This window comes from Heliangelus exortis, chromosome 2 (assembly GCF_036169615.1).
Source record: "Heliangelus exortis chromosome 2, bHelExo1.hap1, whole genome shotgun sequence".
In the NCBI taxonomy this organism is placed as follows: Eukaryota; Metazoa; Chordata; class Aves; order Apodiformes; family Trochilidae; genus Heliangelus; species Heliangelus exortis.
In genome coordinates this window covers 99,441,852-99,466,109 of record NC_092423.1, presented here as the reverse complement: position 1 = coordinate 99,466,109, position 24,258 = coordinate 99,441,852, and the positions used below count along the sequence as shown (strand labels likewise).

At 39.6% G+C, this 24,258-nt stretch overlaps 1 protein-coding gene across 1 annotated transcript in view; it reads left to right on the top strand.

Moving 5' to 3' along the window:
- Positions 1-1,390: 1,390 nt before the first annotated feature.
- Positions 1,391-24,258, top strand: part of VAPA (VAMP associated protein A) — a 31,223-nt gene continuing 8,355 nt past the window's right edge. Inside the window, exons 1-2 of the mRNA XM_071737148.1 lie at positions 1,391-1,819; positions 19,606-19,758. Of these exons, the coding sequence (XP_071593249.1) occupies positions 1,744-1,819; positions 19,606-19,758 (229 nt within the window). The 5' untranslated portion in view covers positions 1,391-1,743. The remainder of the gene's footprint in view (positions 1,820-19,605; positions 19,759-24,258) is intronic.

Here is a 24,258-nt window from a genome sequence, read left to right as displayed (position 1 = left end):
GCACAGCCTGAAGCTAAATTACTCAGAGGATGTCCCCTGCTGAATGGCCTCAAAACCTTTTCAATAGTGGTTGGGGCTGAGCTAGAGGTATTCACCAAAGAAAGAATGTGATCCACAAGTTTGACTATGATGAGCTGATTTTGAAGGTAAAGCAGTTAAGTCATCTCAGTGTATTTATTATCAGGACATACTTTTCAAATGGGTTATTGTGTCCCTGTACATGTTCTTAGCACACCTATGCCAGACTGCAAGAGAGGGAAAATAAATCCATTAATCCTTCTGACTTAATTTCTATCATCAATACTCCAACATCACATGAGTATGAACTTACGGATCTTCTAGCCAGATTCTTCAGGAGCAGATATAGGACATAGGATTGAGTGAGGTTCAGATGGATTTTTTTGTCTGATTTTTCTTGTTTGGCTATCACTGATTCAGTCAAATATCCCGAGATGTACCATCTGCTTGAAAATACGGTGCTAATGAAAAGGCTTACTGTGAAAACACTGTCTGACAAAAAGTGCAAGTGAGAAGGATGGCCAATACCCTCTGCTCTTATGGCTCTTATTTCTCATTCAGGTTTTGCAAGAGTTCACACTCTCTCAACATTGACTCTGGGCTAATATTCCTAAGCCTTCACCTAATGAACATTTTCCTCTTGGAGGAGAGTTTCTGGCTGTTTTCCATCCAGCCGGGGTGCCAGGCCCACCCACCTCGGTGCCTGGGTGCTGTCTGGCAGAGCTTCCTTTGGGCCGGGCCGGCCCGACGCGGGTATGCGACAGTAACCAGAACTGCTCCGAAGCCTCAAGCCTCACCCACCAGCAGCCTGGACCCAAGCCAGAACCGCCAGCAGCCATGGGGATTTTGCTCAATTTGCCCAACTGCCTCTAAGGGACCCAGCACCCATGCCCGCTCTCCTCCTCCTCCAAGCTTCGAGGGCAGTGGCGGCCAAACCACCCGTGGGCCGTGAGGGCCCCATGAACCCGGAGAGTAGGGAGCGAGCTTCAACCTGACGCTCAGACTACAACTCCCGGCAGGCACCGCGCCTGCCCAGCCACCGCCCGCCGCACAGCACGCCGGGAGTTGTAGTTCCTCCGGCGGTCCCGAGGCCTCCACAAGTACCGACACAGCGGCGCCCTTCCCTTCCGGCGACTGCCGGTGTAGGCCTGGCGCTCCCGCCCCCCTCGCCCGAACTGCGTGTGTGTGTTTGCGGGGTGCGGAGATGCGCCTTTCCCCTGCTCCGCTCCTTGGCCCCGGCGGTTCCTGAGGGTGGGTGGGTGGGCGTGAGATCCGGGCCGCTGGGTCCCTCCCCAACCGGCGGCGCGGGAAACAGCGGGAGCCGCCCGGCGCCAGCAGAGCGCGGGCGCGCATGCGCGGAGAGGTCCCCGCCGCCTCCGCCGCCCTCGTGCCCGCGGAGGGGCGGCGTTGCCGGACGGCCGTTGAGACACTCGCGCGGGGAGGGCGAGGGAACGCGGCAGCGGGAAGCGCGCACAGCAGCCAGCACCGGCACCAGCACCGGCATCGGTACCAGCGCCAACACCAGTGCCCGCCCTCGGACCGCCGGCAGCGCCCGCCGCCGCGCGGAGCCTCTGCTCGCCGTAAGGGAGCGGCGCCGCCGCCGCCCGGCCTCCCTCTCCCGCCCCTCCTCCTCCTCCTTCTCCTCCGCCCTTCCCTCCCCCCCCTCTCCCCCCCGCTCCCCCCCCCTTCACCCTACTCCTCCTCCCGCCGGAGCGAGCGAGCGAGATGGCGGCCGCCGGGGCTCTGGCGAAGCACGAGCAGATCCTGGTGCTTGATCCGCCCACCGACCTCAAATTCAAAGGTGAGGGGGAGCCCGGCGCGGGGAAAGGGGGGCAGAGGGATGGCCCGGCGGAGTGTCCCGTTTCGCCTTTACGCTGTGCCGCCTCCGGGCACCTCGTTTCAAACCCCCCCTTCCAGCCCCTCTCCTGAGCCGCGGTGCCGGGCCCTGCCCTGCCCGCCCAGGTCCGTCGGGGGGTGGGGGGGCGCCGCCGAGCCGGTGAACGGGCTCGGCCGCCGCCATCTTGGGATCCCGTAGGGACTCGGCGTGTCCGCGGCCCCGGCGGGTGCCCGCCCGCTTTTCCGGGCGCGGCGCTCAGGGCCCCGCCGCCCTGCTCCGGCCTCCGCCGGTGCGCCATTCCCCTCCCCTGCCCCCCGCCTGTCCCTCCGCATGCCGGCTCGGCCGCTGCCGTGTCACTGCTCCGCTCGGGAGGCCCCGGCCCTGGAGTAGCGGGGCCGGGGGAGGGGGAGTCGCTCTCCTGTCATTTCTGTGGGGGTATCTGCGTGACCGCCTGTCCTCTCCATGAGGTCTCCCTCCGGCTGTAGCGAGTAGAAGAGCCCCCGAAGCTGGAGATTGAAGCCCTGCCGCCGTGCGGGGAGAGGAGCAGGGGGGGAAGGCTGGGCTAACCTCGTCTGTCCTTCTCCCGCGCCCTAAAGGGCCGGCGGTGGGTGCTGGTCAGAGCCCAGCCCTGGCCTCCGGCCGTGTCCCCGCGGGGTTTTGCACCATCACTCGCGGAGTGAGTGCGAGTGAGAGGTATGCGGGCACTCGCACCCTCACCCCGATGCAGCCCGGCCCGCTGGCCTGGCAAATGACTCCCCGCCCATTCCCCCACGTTGTCATGTTTCAGGCAGGTTCTCGGTACGTAAAAGAGTACGGCTCCCTCCTTTCTTGGGAATGAGGGGAAGGAATGCGTGCATTTCGGAAGTTTCTGTGTATTGAGTGCCGACCGCATGACTGTGACCGGCATGACATGCTTCTGTCAAAATAGGTCCCGGTTAGTGCTGTTACCGTGTTGGGTTTCTTTCTCTCTTAATAAATTAGATAGTTGTGAAATTAGATAGCTCTTCCAAAGATGAGTGTGCCTTGAAAGGTAAGGGCACAAAAGAAAAGCTTGATAGAACAGGTAGTTTTCAGTAGTATCCTGTGATTATATTTTTATACCCAAAACGCGAAAAAATCTCGGAACATTTTAGTTTTAGAACCAGCAGTGTTAGGATTTCTTTAAAAGGTGCTTATGTTATCTAAAATTACGGTCTGTATTACGTGGTTAATGTCAGCACATGTACTTATCTCCCAATACTAAAAATGTTTCTATTTCACTTCACGTTTTTAGTAGACCCATTTGTCATTTAGAGGGACAGAGCTGAATTTATGAAGTTGTAAAAATCTTTAAATGAACAGCTAGAACAAATTAATGTCTGTATTAGAAGAGAACACTCTGTTTCCCAAGAATACCTTTGGATGCCTTGAGTTTTAGAAATAAAGATTAAGTCTGGTTCAGCAAAGATATTTTTAACACACTGTGCTTGTTTTATTGATCCTAATCAATTAAAAAACAAAATCTGTCTGATCACATGTTAATTTCTTGATAGCCTCAATTTTTATTTTTTTTTAAAATTGCATATTCATAGAGTCAAAACCATAGTGGGAACTTATCTTTTTCAACTGTTTTGTATTGTTAAAACACTGCCAGGTCTGGCTGTAGTCCAATTCCAATATGCTGTATTATTGAAGGAGCAGGGTGGGGGAAAACACACCATTTTTAATTATTTTTTTTTTAAATTTATTTTTAATTGAAAAGCTACATTGTCTAATTGAAAGCATTCAAATGATGAGGTTTTTTTCAAGCTGGAAGTAATCCATATTGATTTGATGCAAAACTCGGTGTTGATACAGGGAATATAAAATAAATAGTAGTTCAGAAATTCTTTGTGTACGAAGCCATTATCAGTCAGCGGTCTTTATTGTGTTTATGTACTTAGACCATTAAATGTGCATTCTTTAGGCATAAACTTTCATTTCAGGCTAATGCATATATTAGGAAAATTTATGTTGAGCAGACTAAGCAAAAAACCTGAAGCATAATGAGACTGCAGTCTCAATACTCCATGGAAAGCACTCTCTGTGATTGTATTATTACAGTAATATACTATAGAAGGAGCTATCTATTGAGAGAGCATAGAGTGCACCCTCAGTAAATAATTTCTAACTGCTTATTATTATGAGGTATTTAAAAAACGTTTGTGGGCCACAAGCTAATTCAGTTCTAAATTACTGCATTGAGGAATGCAATATTGGCAGAAGGGAACTCAGAATGTTATCTTTTATAAGGTAATTGGTTAGTGAGAGGATATATGACTCAGAATAAGTGTAATTTAGTGTAGGAAAATCACACAACTGCTTAAAAAAAAAGTATGTATTTTTTTCAGTCCAGCTGGTTATTCTAAGTTATGTGTTTGGGAAAAATTATGCATTATTTTTGGTTTAGTACTGTTGATGTGTATGTAACAGAGATCCAATTAAAATCTAAACATCTGAACTGGACAGGTAGTTCTGTTGATTTTCTCACCTCAGGAACTTAAAATGGGTTTGCTGACCTTTAGGGTAACAGAGAAGTGTGTTGTTATGCCCCTATGCATAACAACAATGATTTAAATTAGAAAGTACTTGGGGTTTATTTTAAGAAGTTTCTGACAAGTGTTTAATTTGATCACTGCCTGATGAAAATGTCTTATTTTTGCTGAACAAATAGGTTTTTTTTTAAAAAAGGTCTATAATACATTCATCCTGAATTTTATTCCCTACAGTTCAGAGGGAGGTCTAGAGAATTTCTCCCATGATGGCTAACACATTACATACATTCCTTGGAAACTGAAAGATTAGAATCCTGTTTTTATACCTGGAAAATTCAGTCAGTCATAACATTTTGTTTCAATCATAGCTAGGTTTCTTTAGATTCTGGAACCACCAGGAGTACTTAGGGAAAACCACAAAAACGTACTTCTCAGTGTTTTGCAAATGTGACAAGGGGAAACATTGTACTTAGAAGTGATGAAAATAAGATGAATTGATAGCTACATAATGCTGCTTTCAGAGACTCCATATGGAGCACTGAGAATTGGCCCTGTGGTTCCAGGTCTTCAGCCACATTGCTGCTGCAGGTTAGCTTGCTTCTGTTTTGTAGTCTAATGTATTTTGTTTAGCTTCTCCAAACGGAATTTGTTTGAGTTTGTTTAGAACTGGATAAGAAGAATGAAACATGAGACGCTTCAAAACAGCTAATTAGGAAAATGAAACATTTTCTGCTTATTACTGGGTCTTTTTTTCATGTGACTCAAGCATATGATCATTGTTTGTACCCTTTATTTTGTGAGGATTAAGGTAATCTCTAATTTGTTGGTTCCTTGTGACTAATTACATTTAAAAAATATATATATATTTTAACACTTGTGTAGTTAAATAGCATCACTGGAAGTTTTCAGCCCAAAGTTTTCTAGCGTTTTTATGGAAACTCAGTCTTCCTTAGGTCAAAAAAGCCAGTTCTGTAACTGTAAATAATGTGTATTTAAGTTGGTCTTGGATCAGGGTCCTTTTTTTCAAAATCTTTGCCAAATCTTTGAATCAGTCATAAGACATGCTTCTGCAACACCTAATTGAAAATCAACACTAGATGATTTGATGAGCCTTGGAAGATTAGTAGGCAGTGTTCAGAATTTGAATTTTGTGTGATTCAGAGGTGTCTGACTAGCAATAGTCAAACATTATACAAATGCCTGAATAATCTAAACTGATATCCTTTATTGAAGTTCTTGCTTACAAGTGTGTGAAATCCAGTTATGTTACATTTAGAAATGTCTCAAAATAATGAGGCATATTTTTTCGTGTGTTATTACCTCAAGGCTCAAAATAAGTCAGCAAGTAAGAAAACTAAAATCAACTTTTCAAAATGTTTGTGTGCAATAATTTTTCCCTTGCATGAACTGAGTTACTGGTAGAGATCAGTATAACAGATTAATTTCCAATTATTAATCTGAATCATAATCTAAGATTGTTAGTGTATATAGTGCTGTCAGCTGGTATATGTTCAAATGACTCTTCTCAGGTGAGGCAGGGAGCACTTCTCAGGAGTATTTGTGGGTCATTCTGAAATGCAGATTTCAATGACCTTTTAAATAATAAAAAATATTGCAGCAGATTACTTTGTATTCATTACACTGCTGTTGGTAACATTGAAAGCCACAGGCTATGTGTTGCTGCAAATCTAGGAGGTGGAATTGAAAGGTAAAAATAGCTCAGTGTTAAATGCATCCCCTTGCCAGAATTGGCCCAGGATATCTCTTAGTGAAGGCAGAGTCTGAAGTCCTCAAATGTGATCTTGCTGCCTTATTTGTATGTATCTTGGTTATGGCAAATTTTACACCTGTTTTCACTCTTATTGAAGCACCAGTAAATGTGTCATGTCACAGCTTTCTAAGATAGCTTTAAAAATGGCAATTGGGATTTCAGTTTTCTGGGATCTTCATTCAAGAACATTTTTGAATTTTTGAAATTAAACAATGGGATTGCAGAGGGGAAAAATTGATTGTGAGTACTAGCACAGTTGTGGCTTTTTCTTACTTTGAAATTATTCCATTTATGTTAATATTTTTGCTGTCTGAGTATTAGGTAATGACAAAGATTGAACCCATAGAATGACTCAGTATTCAACAAGTGATCTTTGATATCTTTTTTTTTTTTTTTTTAATCCAAGGAGGATTCCTGGAATTATTTCTTGTTCTTTTACATATCTCTACTTCTGTCCATTGTTTTCTGGGTCAAATGTTTATTTTATTAGTTTATTATTAGTGTTTATTTATTTGTGTGTGTGTGTATATTATTGTCAGGTATTAGACATAAAGTGTTTTGTGAGAATGGTGAGGAAGAGAAAGTATTTTGTGCCAGGTGTTGCTTCTGAGGTGGTATTATGCTAATACATAGGTCTCTACCACTGTGTTAGACTGCATTTAAGTAAAAAGGGAGTTGTATTGCTCTGTGAAGTTATGCATATTGTAGATGTTAGGTTGTATTTTGGTAGATCTAGTTTGCCATTTGTTTTAAAATTCAGTAATCACAGATTTTTCTGGGTATATCACAGAAGTATACAGCAGTGAAGGTTTGGAAGCTTTGTCCTGTATCTGCAATTTGTGGGACTCTTGCTTAATATTGCATCTTCACTGAAGAGAGAAACACTATCCAGACCTTACTGACTTGTACTTCTAGTGTAGTCATTGGTATAAAACCTTCACCTTTATGTTGTAACTAGTAGAAAGTGCCTACTCATTCTACCTGTTAATAGCATGAGGAAGTGTTCTAGATCACTATAGCACATCATTATTAATATTGTAAAAAATACTGTATTACACAGGAACACTCTACCATTGTTCAAAGCCAAGCTGGGAAGTAGAAACCTACCATGAATAAGAGAACTGTCCTGTGCTCTGGTTAATAGGTCTGAATGCTTAGCATATTGGCTGCCCGTTGTAGTATTATAAATTGTTCCTGTTTCAGCCTGACTGTGGTTTGTGAGTATGGTTTGATTTCTAAACAAGTTTGTCTTTGGGAGATGTTTGTTAGGTAGATCTTTGTAGCCATTAAAGGGTTACTACACACTCAGCTTACAAGCCCTAAATTCAAGTTGGAAAAGGCTTTTGCAGAGAACTTGCTGTGTATAAAATGGGGGGGGGGGGGAATAATTGTCTAATTAGATAAGCATTACATTTTCCGGTGTGAAAGGTGTCAAGTTCTGAAACCTTTGGTATCAGATTAGCCAGTTGAGTTTGTATAAGCTAATTTGTTTTTTAAAAAATGTCAAAATTACTAAGAGAATTTCTGATGTGGTAGTGTTGAATATAAAAATGAAGGAACACGAGTTAGAATTTTAGCACCTTTTTCTCCCTTATGGTACTGACCCTTTATCTGGTACATAGTGATCTCGGCCTCTTTAGTTTGTGTTGCTTGTGGTTTGTTGTTTTTTTTTTTTTGTGTGTGTGTGTGTTTTATAAAGTTATTTCATTACATTGTAAAATATATAGCAATACAGATGTAATCTATGTTACAGTTTGAAAGGATTTAGAAATACATTTTCTATTTATAGCTATGTGGACAAGGTCTTGAGTGTTAATATAGGTTTCTAAGTATTATTGTGGTGTAGGACTTCAGATGTTTTTTTTTATCGATGTGGGAAAGGAAGAAAAGTAAAAAAAATCATTGTTTGTTTTAATATTAAAAAGTTTGTCACATCAGAATGTTTTCCTTCTGTGTTTCTCAAAATGTGGTCTCGCTTGGAATAATTCTTAATTTGACACTTTAATGCTTCAATAGATCTGACCTCAATAGTTTCTAAAACCATAGAGGAAAGAATGATTAAAAACATGGAAGGAAAGGGAACATGTAATAAAATGCAGCATGAGTGTCCCAGGTAGAATGTGCCAGTCTGACGTGAGTCCTTCCCTCTGTCTTTTTGTTCTTTTTGTGTGTATCCCTCCAACACAATCTTATCTTACCACTATATTTACTGGATGTCATTACATTAATACATAGAATGTATCTGATTGGAAAGGACCTTTAAAAATCACCCAGTCCATTTCTCCTTCTGTGGGCAAGGATACTTTTCACAGGACCAGGTTGCTCAAAGCCCCACCCAGCCTGACCTTGGAACACTTCCAGGTATGGGACAGCCACAACTTCTGTGGGCAGCTTGTCCCACTGTTGCATCACCCTCCTTATAAAATAAATTACTACTTATGTGCAATGTAAATCCACTCTCTTTCAGTTTTAACTCTCTTGTCCCTTTTCCTGTCACTACAGGTCCTAATTAAGAGTCTTTATATGTTGAAAGGCCCCAATAAGGTCTCCCTGGAGCCTTCTCTTCTCCAGCCTGAACAACCTCAACTCTCATAGCCTCTCTTCACAGCAGAGGTGCTTCAACCCTCTGGCAATTTTTGTGGCCATTCTTTGGACAACAGTTCCATGTCTGTATTGTACTGTATTGTGTGCAATAATTTTTCCCTTGCATGAATTGAGTTACTGGGAGCTGAAGGCAGTACTCTGCTTGGGTTCCTTGAGGTGAATGGAGTAAGGGGGAGCAGTCGGCTCCCTTGACCTGCTGACCACACTTCTATTTATGCCACTTGGGATAAGAATGGCTCTCTGGGTTGCAAGTACATCTTGCCAGCTCATGTTCAGTTTTTCAGTATCCCCAAGTCCTCTGCAGTGTTGCGCTTAATCCATTTGTACCTCAGTCTGCACTTGATACTGGGGATTGCCCTGACCCAAGTGCAGGACCTTGCACTTGGCCGTGTTCAACTTCTTCAGGTTTGCATGCTTGGTTCTTCAAGCCTGTCAAGCTTCCTCTGGATGGCGTCCCTTTCCTCAAGCTAATCACTATCACCACTCAGTTTCATGTCATCTGCAAATCTGCTGAGCCTGCACTCAGTCCCACTATGTCAATGAATAGTATTGGTCCCAGTACAGGTCCTTGGGGGACACCAGTCATTCCTGGTTTCCACTTGCACATTGAGGCATCAACTTTGGATATAACCACTCAGCCAATTCATTATCCATCTAACAGTCGATCCACCATAATTCCTTATCCATCTAACAGTCCATCCATCAAACCCATATCTCTTCAATTTAGGGGTAGGAATGTTGAGTAGGACTGTATCAAAGGCCTTGCAGAAGTCCAGGTAGCTGGCATCTGTAGCTCTTCCCTTGTCCACTGATGCAGTCAGTCCATCATGGAAAGCCACTACATCAGCCAGGGTCAATTTGCCCTTGTTGAAGCCACATTGGCAGTCTCTTACTCCTTGCTTTCCATTTGTTTTGACATATATTCCAGGAGAGTCTGTTCTGTGATCTGAGTGTTGATTGTTTGATACAGAAATATCAAAAAACCTAATAATTAAATGGTGGGTAAAAGAGCCTGTTGGAAAAAGCGTAAGGTAGGGAAGGGACAGGCTATTAAATAAATGGGAGCACATCTGGTAGACTGGTCAAAGCTTAATAAGGACGTTTCTGAAGAATGGGCCAGTGTCTTGTTTAAACTTGGCTTAGTGTCCTCTTCAATGACTTCGGTATGAGTAGGGGTGTGCTGGTAGAGTTCCTTGATAAGGCAAAGTTAGGAGATGTGATTGAAGGCAAACAGAATTTGTGCACTTGGTGTGCTCTAGTAATAAAACTATCATTTTCTTATTTTAGGTGAAAGTGATGAAGAAAGTGTAAAGCTGGAGACTAGGACTTAGTCAGAGGTTTATTGTGAGTGGTGATGAGTCATGAAATGGGGCAAGTGTAGTTTTGTAGTGAGGGAAATATTAATATCAAGATTTATGGCATTGATGAAGCTTTATCTGAATGCAGTCCTGGCAACACCTCATCAGAGAAACTGAATCCAAATGGGAATGGTGCAAAGAAAAAGTGATTAATATAAGTGAAGTAGAATGGCTTGTCTTGTTTATTTCAGCAAAATGAAGACTGAGAGGAGATCTGATTGCTATCTATAAATATATCCAAAGAGGTAAGCACTAGAAGGGAAAAAAAGCGCTATGTAGGCTAAAGAGTAGGATTGGTACAAAAATGAACCAGCATCAATTGGCTATTAATGTATTTAGATCATTAGAAACTAATTGAATTTCAAATCTGAATCATGTCAGTCTGGACCAGTCTTCTAGAAGTCTCCTAAATATTTTAAAATTCATCAGATACCATCTTACAAAATGGTTTGTCTTGTGGGCTTCAGAAAACTTCTCCTAGGTCATGAGTTTACAATGTTCTTGAAAATGGTAGGACAGTGATGGTACCTAATTATGTACATATGTGCATTCCAGGACATTAGAATAGCTTGAATGAGAAACTGACTGAAATACCTGTTTAATGTTTTGTTTGGATTTTTTTTGTTGTAAGAAGGGATGTGTAGAAGTTTTAAAATCGTATGACTGCTCCGTATGTGCACTAGAGTTAATAACACTTCTTAGGAGTATGATGTTAAGTTAGCATGTTAAACACTTAACAGTAACCTTAATGTTGCCACTAAGTCTTCTTGACCAAATGAACGTAAAAACTGTTCCACTGTTAATTGTGTGGCCTTTTGGACCTGTTACATGTTACAGCTCAAGTTAGAACTCCAGCTGACTGGTTCTGGGCAGGGTGGTGGCTATGTTAGCTCAACTTGAGTGTTGTGATGTGAAGGTAATGAGGGAATGGACTTTATGATCCTGTCTGAGTGACAAGACTGTGACTGAACGCAACTTTTATGTAAAGCAGGTGTCAGTTTTCCTGAGTGACTGTAGTATATGCTGTATTTGGCTTTTGGAGATTTGAGAGATGGAGACCTGCTGTCTGTGCTTCCAGAGAATGAAAGGTCTCACTGAGACTGAAGTGTCTTTGGCAGGTGGTTCATTGGTAGCTAGGCCTGTCTGTAGGAAACTTTAATGTCTGATATATAAGCCTACTTAGACCAGACTCTGTGTTACATGCTGAGGTTGGTTACCATCTAACAGTCAAACACCTGAAACTATTTGGGTGTTTTTTGAAGAACTTTCTGGGCTTTTGTTCATACTGGGAGAAATGTGAAATGGATTTTTTTTTTTTTTTTAAAGTTACTTTGTTACAGTGCTGGGCTACTGCTTGCAAGGAAACTTGTGAAAGTCTTAAGAACTTTGGTGTTAGGTTTAATGTTTGAGTTTTGTCTCTGATACACAATTCTTTGGAGCACATTGCAGAAGTTCCAGGTAGCAGCTTTTCATCAAGTCTTCTGTGGAAGGACTGATATCATTATGTCACTACAGCTGTTATGTGAGATGATTACAAGTATTCTGATTGCTGTGGAGTTTGAAGAATATCATGTATGTTGCAGTTCAGATCAGAAAGGTGTATACCATTGGAAATTTTGTTTTTGAAGTTTCATATGTATTTTAAGCTGCTGAATATTCAAATATTTTAACCAGCATCTCTGAAACCTTTTGTAAGCTGTAGCAGGTTAAAATAAAAAGCAAGTTGAAAAGGGAGAAGAAAGGCAAAGTTATTTGTTTATTTAGTTCTGTTGTTCAAATCTATTAGTAGTCTTTGAAATCTAAGAGCCTTTGTAGTTATCAACTTTATTTATAAAGTAGAGAGGATAGTTGCTGAGTCAGTAAGGATTTGTAACATAGCACTTACTGAACTAAATTGTTAATATTGTATCTGTATGGAAAGGTTGCTTGTACATATTGTTTCAGGACTTTGGGGATAATATGCTAATTTAAATGTCCATGTTTAGCAGTACTAAAATATTTCTACTGCTCTTGTTATTTCAGTGGTGGCATTTTGGATAATACTTTATCATAAGATTCTTTAGACTTTATCCTAGTAGAATTATGAGCTACCAGTTTTAGTATGAGCTTAATGTATTTGGCAAGACTAGCAATGTAACTAAATAAAGCTAAACTGGAAGTAAGGAATTCACAGTAATGTGGAGCTTAAATAACAAACAAGCCTTTGACTTTAGTAATGTGACAGTTCTTTAGTAATGGCACCGTTTCCATAGGAAAAGATCAAGAATCTTATAGATGTATATGCCTGAATTGGACTCAGGCTGCTAGATTTAAAGGTTCAGATAAATGCAAACATTAATACCTTTGGATAAGTCCATGTTATACCATCACATTAATAGTGTTTTTTGTTGGTGAGGCTAAGGAAACCACTGTCCATACTTAATATTAAATGTGAGCCGATCTTTCAGTCTGTATTTTATTTATTATACAAAGTAGATAATGTTCCCTTTATCAGAATTCGTGGTAATGATCTGTGGCTGTATGCCACCCTTGAGATCGAAGTTTATTGCATTTTTAATGTTTTTTGGCTGCTAACAACATGGCAGTACAAGTTCGGTTAAATATGATATTTTCATAAAAAAAAAATTAAGGAAAAAAAGAGTTTGCTTTGAAATGCCACTGTATTCCTGTCTTTATCGGAATGGCAGGCAAAATGTTTCAGTTTCCAGTTCTGTTACACCAGCCCCCAGTGAAGCATGTGTGCCAGCATCTGCACAAACATCTGTAGTAAACGATAGAGCCATATATGGGCTCTGCTTGTCCCTTGGACAGAGGAAGATGAAGTCCTTTAGGATTTAAAAATGGGCTTTGTCTCAGCATTTTTTGTAAGGAAACATTTTTGACATACATCATCAGTATGGGTGCCGACAGCATGTCATTGTGGGGAGCTTAGATGTTACAGATGGTAAACAGTACTAGCCTAGAATCAGCCATCAGGAGCTGTGGATTTTGAGGTGTTTTCTTATAAAGCCTTTTTTGCATTCTGACATTTACATGCTGGTTGCTGATAAAACTAATAACTATTTCTCAAGTGCCAGGGTAGAGTAAGAAGTGAAAGATTCTGTATTGCTGCTCTAATATATGGAGATTTACCTGAGAGCCATAGTTATTAATCTTGCACCTTAATTTGCTGGTTATTCCTAATCATTCAGACCTATAATGCTGAAGTATTAATCCATGAAACTTAAGCTGTTATGCTTCCTAGACTTTGAATAATTTTAATGTAGAGGATCTGTTAGAATTCGAATTTTTCCTCCAATTGAAGGTATTTGAATGGTCATAGTTCTGGTATTTCAAGAGGAAGGAATTGTGTTCAGTGGCAATGCATGTTATGGATTCCCCTCAGATTATTTTCACAGAGGGTTGACTATTAATTTCTTAAGATTAATTTATGAAAATAACATTCCTCTCATTTTCTTTTGTGTCAGCTCTGTCAACTGTGCTTTTTTTTTTTTTTCCAGAAAATACTATAAAATTCCATTTGGAGCAACTAAGCAGTTTGTGATATTTTAACATTGTATTTCTTATCTGATAGTCAAGACAGTTTTGACTTGCTACAGAGTGTTGGTCTTGCATTTTTAGACATCTTTTCTTCAATACCCTTGGTGGAAGACATTCAAGTCAGGGAATACCTAAGTCTATGTGCCCTGATGGGTTGCACCTATGAGTGGAGGAGGAGCAACCCCCCAAGCACTAGTACAGGCTGGGGTCTGTAAAAACAGCTTTGCAGAAGAGACCCTGAGGTACTCGGTGCACACCAAGTTGACTGTCCATGAGCCAACAATCTGCTCTTGAAGTTTGCTGGTATCCTGGCCTGTATTAGGAGGAGTGTTGCCAACAGGTCGAGGGAGGTGATCTTTCCCCTTTGCTTAGCACTGATGGGGCCACAGCTGCTGTGCTGGCTCCATTTCTGGGCTCTCTGTTATCAAAGACACATCGAACAGAGTGGAGTGAGTTCAGTGTTTGGCCACAAAGATGGTGAAGGGACGGGAACATTGCTTCTGTGAGGAGAGGCTGAGAGCCAGGACTGCTCAGCCTGGAGAAAAGGAGGCTCGCGGAGATCTTATCAGTGTATACAAATACCTGAAGAGGTGGTGAATACAGGACAGAGTCAGGCTCTTTTCAGTGGTGCCTGCTGACAGGATCAGAGGCAATGGGCACAAGCTGAAACATAGGACATTCCCTCTGAACAGCAGGACACACTATGGTGAGGGTGACTGAGCACTGGTACAGATTGCCAAGGGAGGCTGTGGTACTGTCATCCTTGGAAATACTCAAAAGCCATCTAGACATGGTCCTGGACAACTGGCTATGGGTGGCCCTGCTGGAGCAAGGGGTTTGGCCCAGGTGACCTCCAGAGGTCCTTTCCAACCTCAGCCAGTCTGTGATTGCCATGTTAAACAATGGGAAAGAAAAACAATTAAAATTTGGCCCGATTTAAAAAATTCTTGATTACATCATAGGAATGTAGATAACATGGGGCTGTGTTAATTTAATATATTCTTTTTTCCATTGTTACTTCTAATAGTGGCTGAATGACTTGATGGAGATGCTACGCTGTTCCTGTCAGGTCTATCATAAAAATCAGTTAACTTGTTCTCAAAACTTGACTTGCTGGCTTCGTAATATTACTGCCAGGGTTTATCAAGCTCTCTTTAACTCCTTTCTTATTTATTAGGGCTCAAGTTGTCAAATGCAGTGAGTTTTTCTTTTTTACCTGCTCAGCCTGACTTTGTCATGTTCAAAAGAAAACTACCCCTTCTCTGTTTGGTTTGGTGAAGATGCCTTGAAGTGTTTTGTATGTTTCAAGTGCTCTTGGAGTGTTAAGAGTTGATAGGACAGTTGTCAAAAAACAGGATCCCACTTAAATCATATAATTCCAATAGTTCTTGAATTTAACACTATAAATATAGCCATTTTAAGGAGTTTGAATTCCTTTTGCCGGTCTGTGTGCTTTTTAATGTGTGCTTGCATTGTTTTCATATGTGGCTGAATATATCATTTTACTATTCCAGTTTACATTTAAAATAAACTGTACTTTTGTGCACGAAATACTGTACTTTCTGGCAGTCAGCTCACGTACTCTCTTTTACAACACCTACAGTTCAATATCTTGAGTTGAAGAGGACAATACATTGATCACTTGAGCTGTTTCATATAAAGTGCTGCTGAATTTTTTTTAATAACGCATGGTCATTTTGTGCAACTCCACAAGTTATCTGCCTTTTATTTATCAAATATTGTAATTAATTCAAGAAATTGTTAATTTCATAGCAGCTTTAGGTAGAGGTGATATTTTGTGACAGACTCTGTGTATACATTATTACAGCCTTTTTAATGGTGCGTGGAGCTTCTTGGTAACCAAGCCTGTCAGCTCCTCAGAAGTTTTTTGTATTCACTCTGTGATACCAACAACTAGAGGGTCTGACAGTGATCTCTCATCTTTCCCAGAAATGCTGCAGGCTGAGAAGGTTTGTCTATGTTCTTCCTTCCCATGTAGAAAGGCGTGTTCACATCATAAGGAAAAAAAAATGTTGGACCATCCCAGGTGTTAAGAGGGATGACTTTTGGGGCTGAGGAACTGAAAAAGACCTGAATTTGAAGAGAAAATGGCACCTTTGATCAGAAAGATCTCTATACAGGTCCAACTTGTCTAGTAATACATAGTATTTTGGTTTTACTGTAGTGTGACTGACAAGCCTGTGGCAAGTTGGGAAACTTGGCAGTGTGTTTCAGCAATGGAAGCTGGCTGGGTAGAGTCTGTGTAATTTCTTCTTGCCCACTAGTTGCTCCAGTCTGAGATGTGTAGTTGCTAGAGGCAGCCCCAGCATTAATGCTGTTGTGACAGTGAAAGATTGTTGGAACAGAAATTCAGCACATAATGGTTTTGGAGACAGTTAGTATTTCTGAGTGTGATTGAGTAGGTGTCAGTCATTCTTTCCTAAGTATCTTCTAAGTCAAAAAGACAACAAAAATCTCAGCATGGATTGTTGCTGCTATTTAAAACAGTTGGAATAACCTGGTGCTCCCACAGCTTTTATTCTAGGAAGGTGCTGTAATTGGTGTCTTGAATTTACACTAAGTGGGATGCTGGGTTCCCTGTCCCCTTCAAAACTGTTCTGATTCCCAGAGGTGGCTAGATTGAAATTGCAGGTTTATAAAACAAAGATCTCTTCTTATTAGACATCATAGCTATGTCTGTGTAACTTGAGGATTTTATTGGTTAAATTACCATAGGTTCTGAAAACCCTAGTTGCAGATCCAGAAGTCTGTTGTCCTAACTTGTACAAATACAAGATCAAAGATAGGCTTAAGCAGTTTACAGTGGACGTTTATGACAAAAAACAGCAGTTGTGAAGTATACTTGTGAAGTATTTTGTGTGGTGGGTGCAGTTAGATACGAGCCTGCCTGGAGTTTAAGTGCTCAGATAAAAACCAGCTTTGGCCTGGCTGTCATGCAAGCAATGAGATGATATTTTTGATACACAGCAGTATGGTGCTGCCCTGGTGTAGCTGTATGTTTTCTGAGATGAAGTTGGCATGCATGGTTTGACATCTTGGTGCATGTGCAGAATGTTTGCATCCATCTTTAGCTTTTCCTTTTTAGAAGTGGTTTGTGTGGTATGGCCTAAAATGTTTCTTGTTCCTGGTTCTCACTCTCCTTCCCCTTCTCTTTTTTTTTTTTTCCAAGGAGTTGTCATGATTTAGGCTTTTGTACTCAGGCTGTTAGTGAGAGTTTGTACCTTTATATCTCGATTCCCCAAGCATATCTGTATTTACATCTCTGTGAATGGGAACTCCAGGATCTTTGACTGTTGCATGCTTTCTCTTTAGAAGGATATGTCATGCTAATTTAGGTTGTGTGGCTCATCTGAATGGTAATAGATATTTTTTCTGATTACTTCCCTTCTATCTGCTCCTGCCTGTCCATGCTTAGATCAGTGCTGACTGTTGGTATGACACTAAACTACCAAAAAATAGCTGGGTCCTGAAGGAACAGTACTTTTTAGTAATTTTTTTCCTTTTGTGCATCAGTTTGTTTCTACCCATTTACTGCTTTTATTATGTGCTTTGATGGTTGTGAGTCGCAAGGGTTGTTTTTTTTTTTCTTCGGAGCTTTTAGAAAGCTGGTGAAAGGTAAAGCTGTCAGAAGGGTGATCTAGACCTTGAAAAAGATTTTAGTCCACACTGAAAAAAGAAAAATCTGATACTAAAAAAATGTTCCTCTCTTTTTTGAGAGGTGTCCAGGAAATGCAAAGGAGGTCACTGCATTGATGTATCTATGGAACAAAAGCAGTTTTTTGTAATTATCTGTGGTGTTAGAACTGACAGTAAATATCAAAATAGCCTGAAGAGTCCTATCTCATTATTATGCACTTCGAGAAGGCAGGCATGAGGGGACTTTTCATATCTCAAAAGAAGCAATTTATTTTTTTAAAGTTTAAGAACCAGTTTATCATCGGTTTATAAATTCACTGGTTCTTTGTCATGAAGTAAGCTATTTTTGAATAGTATGTCTCCTCTTGATTACTGTGCCTTTCAAATTGAGCCTCTGAACTGAGCCTTTTTTTTCTTTTGAGCAGGATTTCCTTATTAATCGTGGTTGAAGATTGAGGAGCACAGCTCCTCAGGTTGCCTAGAGTTGCAGTTAAAAAGAAGCAACCCACAGCTATGAAAGCTGAGATTCAAGGTGCTGTATGCTACTGGGCACTGCAAAGGATATGTCTAGGTGGCTACTAGTAAAATTCACAGAATAACTGCCTACAAAATATTTGTGTAGCTTGGAAGGATAAGTGTTAGATCTTTTCTGAGTGTATCACCAGTCATAGATTTAAAAGAGTATTCAGCTGCCTGATTTTAATTCAACTTGTGGTATGGGTGATGAGAGTTACTTTTTTTTTTGACCACACTATAAGTAAATGCAACTGGATTCTGCAAGAGACATCAAGAGACAAGGCACAGGAAGCTTTGAAGTACTTCTGTAAATCTTCCTCTGGAATGAGAGGGTGACTATTTTGTCTGGTTTATGAACTCAGATCAGGCATGGGGATGCAGACAAATAATCCCAGTTCTTGTCTTCTCAGAAGTCTCATTGAGCTTAAACCTAGCTCATGTCCATCTTTGTCTGCATCTTAGTATTCTAGTTCTAAGTAATTCCCATATTAGTCCTTTACTGATTTGTATCTTGGTGTCTTGTGTCTAGACCATTTAGTACTTCAAGTATCAAGGATATGGAATAAGAGTTAATAGAAGCAAAGATGTTCGTTGAATAGTGAGCCCTCTAGTGTAGTACATGTTTCATGGTGATCAGTACCATTTCCTTCAGAGTAATCCAGACACCTCAGTAAAATAAGGTGTGCAGGAAAGAACTGACTCCCTTTGTCTCATGTAATTAGTTGTTTTCTTGTATGTTACCACTTGTTCGTATCATGTATATTTTTCATGCAGTTTAATCTAAAGTTTGCTTTGTGGGTTTTTTTTTTAATGGAAAGAGTAGCTGTCATATTTTCAGTGCTGATGCAAATTATTTTTTAGTTACTTAACGTGTAATTTTAAAAGAATGATAAAGAAGGTTATTAAAAATTATTGTGCACCTTAAATGTTATTGATTAAATTTCATGTTTATATGAAATTACATTTTCTATAATACATTCTTTAGTGCCTAACAAGTCTTGCTTTTAGATGATGCAAGCATATGGCAGATTAACACAGCTCAGAACACTGTACCTTACTTGCTGTTTCTGCATGAATCACATGGAGGTGATCTCTGTTGGATGACATGGTTTTTGCATCTTAACATGGAAATTATGCTTCTTTTCTGACCCACTCTTAGAGGCAATTCCTATCCTGGTGGTTTAACATAAACACAGTTTAGATAATACACTGGACTGAATACATAAAAATGGCAACTACAGTTTTCTGTGAATCAGTAAGTATATGCATAAACAGAGTATCAACTCTCCTACCTATTTTGAGTTGAAAAAATGAAGCTGGTGTTTGTTTTTATCAAGGCTATAGGAACTCAGAAGTGCAGCGGAAGTTGAAGTCTCAAGAATAGTGTGTTTCAGGATCATAGTTGGGTTTTTTTTTTCTTTAAACATTTGAAAGAGTTCCAAAATATGTGTTGCTTCTATTACTAGAGAAAAATCCAGCAAACTTTAATTTAGCATATGACCATTACCTTCTGGGTATTTAAAATGTTAAGAAAGATTCAGTCAAATCAGCATACGAATATATGAACTATTTGTGTCAGCAGCTTAAATCCCTCATGCTATTTACTTGTTCATTGCTATAATGTATATTATTATAACTATGGCCTGTAACAGTGTATGTACTAAACAGATGTATCATTTAGAAGTTTGTTGCCTTCTAGTTATATTTTAAAAGTAATTTGTACTGTATAAATGGCTTTCCAGAGATACATGCATATTTAAAAAAAAAACAACTTTTTTTTTTTTTTTCCAGGTCCCTTTACAGATGTAGTAACTACAAATCTTAAACTACGAAATCCATCAGATAGAAAAGTATGCTTCAAAGTGAAGACCACAGCACCTCGTCGATACTGTGTGAGGCCGAACAGTGGAATTATTGACCCAGGATCATCTGTAATTGTTTCAGGTAAAAACAAATATATGCAGTTGTAGATTATGTGTTTTTAGGCCTTTAATGAAGTTCTCTAATGCTTCATTTTGAAGGCTGCTTGAAGTGTACCAGCTTTAAAATTATTTTTTTTTTTTGGAATAAACTTGTCCTTGATTAGTGGGGTGTCCACTTGCTGTAGAGCTGCAATGGTACATGAAAAATTCTGCTTAAAGAAATATTTGCCTTTTACCACATTTGTCTGCAGCTGTCTGTGAATGGAGGAAAAGAAATTTGGAAATGTGTAGTGACATTAACAGTACCTTTGACCAAATGTGTAGTGACATTAACAGCACCTTTGCTTCAGACTACTGTACTTGTGCTTATATCTTGAAGTAGGGCATTTCTTAGCTGCTCTGATGTGTTTAAAATTTAACATTTTAGAGTTTATTGCATTAAAAAGAATCACAGTTGCAAACTAGTTGTTTTAACCATAGTATTGGTCCATGAACTCTAGTTCCATAGTTCTTCCATTTTTTACAGTAACATACGTTAAGTGGAAATCATTTAACTGCTTAAAAAATGTTATTTTAAGTATGTAGAGCAGTTTGTACCACTTAAATTTGAAAAACCTTGTACGTACTCACTATAGAGACAGTCACTCCTTATTCTGGTTTGTGACTTTTTTGTTTGCTTCTTTTTTAAAGAATCCTTACTTTTCAGCAGTGCATGAGTGTGAGCCATAAAAACAGACCATATTTAAAACAGACCATATTTTCCTTTTTAGTTTTCTATGAAACTGTAGAATTTTGATAGCTGTATGTGTAATTTAATCCTATGCTGAACTGTACAATGTCAGAAAGATCAGGTGTTAATCATGGGAGCACACATTTTCAAGAAAATGGGAAGATACTAGGTACTGGTCTTCTGATTTTTGAAGGTCATTCTGATTAATGATTTTCGTAGGTTTTTCTCCTGATGGTTTTGAGGTAAGAATCTCTAGAATAAAGGGGATTCTCAAACCAGTGACTGTAAGATGTGACCTACCATAATTCTCAACTTTGAGAGAAATACAGAGTAACTCCCCTTGTAGGAGACACACTGGTTTTTTAATATAATGTGATCTGTAGAACTTCAGTATTGCTTACCATGGACAGTCCAGCCTTTTGCAGATGAAAGAATATTTTACTGAGAATTGGTTCAAAATCGAAGTAGTCAAAAGTTCCTTTCATTCTTTATTTCCAACTTTGACTTAGTCATTTTATCTCAACTGTTTTCTCTCTGGTATCAAGGATCTTTCCTGTAGGTAGTCGTACATCTTGATCAAGATACTGCTGGATTTTCTCTTCAGGGAATGGAACAGATTGAAGTATTCCATTTACCCATCATAAAGTGTTTTTCCATAGTTACAAATCACCTTTAAAATGCTCTAATACTTTGGTCTTTTAAATGAGGTGCAGTGCTGGAGCTGTAAACAATATTTCAGTTTCAGGTTCACCAATAAAGATAAACAGTGTCATACTGCTCAGCTCTTCAGTTTGCATAGCAGGGAATCTTAGATATTCCTTTTTCTTTATTACTGGATCCTCATACGGTTAGTTATTCTGCTGCAGTGATCCCAAGATGTTTTTGTGGGCAGTTTTTTTGTTACAGTGGCTTCACAATACTTTGAATAATTTATTTTCCCCAGTATATCAGCTTCATCTTTGTTTCTAAGCCAGTAGTTTCTTTTAGGTCACATGGTGAGCCAAGTGTCCAGGTAATTCTTCTGGTGATGCACTTTATCTCATCAGTCTCTCAACTGAATGTTTTCAGTGCAGACTTAACTTTCAAATAATTAAAAACAGTTTTCTCTCACATTATGCAGGGAGAAATATGTGTCAGATACCATGGCCTGAAACTCTGTTCAGAACAAAATGTTGAGATAGTATTAACCATCTTTAGCCTGTAGAAGGCATAGCACTAATTCAGAGTCAAGTTTTAAAATTCATTGTTGATGTTATTTAACATTAATTTTAAGGAAGTCTGTGGGCATTTTGCTTATCATTGAACTGTGAATCACTAGATAACCTTCTTCAGCCATGCTTAGATATTTTCCCCAAAAATACTAATTTGGTAAGACCTGTTTTTGTTACCTTGATGCCATAAATTAACTGTTAGCCATCATAGAATGTATTTCTTGTTAACTTCTTAACAGTTGCTTGTTGATTTTTCTTTTCCTAATATAGCTGCCTTCACAACTTGTAACTGCTACTTGTTACTGTTGTTCCTTCTGCTTTTCAGACCCCTTCAAGATTTATTTTGTTGAGATAAAGCCCTCCTATGTAGAAAGCCTAGGCCTTTTAACAAGAGGCTTGCTTTTATGACTGTTTTAATTTACCTAGTAATGTTCTCTGGGCAACTCAGGGATTCCAAGCACATGTTGAAAACTGTGCCTTTGTATATTCATGAGATTTGTCCATGATTACTTAAAACGGTGAAGAGCTTAAACAGCTTCTTGAGTTTGTGGATTGTCTTTTGCTGCTGCTTTTCAATTGAATCGGATTTTCAGCTGTTCCTGAATGGTCAAAGAACAAAGTTATTTATCTAGTTATTCAGGGATTCTGCCAGTGTGTGGAGTTCTCTGATGAGGGGAAGCTGGGTTTGCCATCTTTTAAGTTACTCCATCTGTTTCCCTGGCTTTATGAAACCAAAGTACAGCATGTTATTCAGTAGTCTGTTGATGGAATAATTCTTAGAAATAAATTGCTGTAGCATCCATATCTGGAAGAAGTATTTAGTTTGATCAGTTACTTTTTTGACTGCAGTGAGACCAGTGATTAAGGAAAACTGACTTTTAAACCTTTCCAAATGTGATTGTTTGAAAGCTTGTCAAACACTGCCATTCCTTTATGTTCTTTGTTTGCAAAATATATCTGATTTACATTATCCACTTACCCTTTGATTATGCTGCATGTAACATTTAAGAAAAAAAACAAGAAACAAAATGAGAGAAGCAAACATATAGCAAACATCTGCAACTTGTAACTCGTATTTAAGGCCTAAAGTTAGGTGGCAGTGTAATTAAATTTAGAAGTGAGGTTTTTTTTCCATAGGTACTAGTAAGTTTGGAAAGGCCAAGTTAGTAATTTTGGTGCTGTATTTAGTATTTTATAAACTAACACAGTTCAATCCTACCATGGAGGATTCACTCTCTGTGTGAGAGGAAGCATGCTTAACTATACACCCAGATTCAGAACTGTGGAAAATATTATTGTATGGTTGGAAACTAACATTATTGAAGTCTACAGACTGAATTAGTTTAGGATGTATTGGGAGGTTGTTAAGAGTATACAGTGTGGGGTTTTTTTCTAGCTAATTCAGTATTTCTGCTATAGCATTGTAACTGCTGTAAAAGAGGTAAATAAACAGATACTTCTTGATAGGACTCCATAAATATAATGAGTGAGCTTTTTTTTCTTTTTAAGTCTTTATCTGAAACTACTTTAGCTTCTCTTTTAATTTGGTATAAAGGTAAATTGAGGTGGAATTCCCATTCTGTGGAAGATAAGGGTATGTATACTGTCAAATAATTTATCTCTACAGTTAACTCTGAGTCCTCATCAACAAAGACCAAACTGCAAGTCTACAAACACATATTTAAATATAATTCATGTGTCTTGTACTCCTCCCACCTGGAGTAAGGCAACTAATTCCCTCTGAAAGGAGACAAGGGTGCTGACATGATAGTTTATTTCAGGGTCTGCTCCACACAGACAATGTGGTTGGAGGTAGACTCTGCTGGTTGTGTATCCATCCCTTTGTGTCAGCAGTCCCCAACACTACCATAAGAGACCACATGTATTCAGGTATTTCTGCAAACCCTTATATTATGCCCCTGGATGTGCAACTAGATGCTATGGAAGTTCCACTGGAAGTCTGCTGGTCTGTATTACAAACATAATGTTATTTCAGACATTGTGAGCTAGAGAAAGCATATGCAAAGAAGTGATGCCAGGGTGACCTGGACATGTACTTAGTTGTATAAAAACATTGAGTCTACTCCTGGATGGCCTTGTACAACTTGGGTAGAGGTACTGTGCTTCTGTAATTAAAGCTTTCATTGTAGTATTATAGTAACAGTGGAGCCTATATGGATATTTAAAATTATTAACTTCAGAAACATGAGTTTGATGAACAAAGTTTTCACCTTTGGGAAGTTGAAAGCCTGAACTGCTTGTATACTCTGCCTCTGGTACTGGCAGCACAATTTATGTTGTGTCAGAAATGTGTGGTTTCATCCAGAAAGTTCTTTTATTTTGTTTTGTTTTTTAAATCTGCATTGCATTATGTTGAAAGCTGGAAACACAGAGAGGAAATACATAAAATGCAAGGAACGGTTGTCAGGAGTTTTATTTTACCATTTCACTTTAAGGTGCCTTTACAGGGAATTTAATTTTGAGTACCATTCCTCTTTCTTTGCTGGTAGAATGCACTGAAGGCCCAAAATGTGCTATGGAATTAAAGTCTGTACCTGGATTTAGGAATACTTTTGAACAA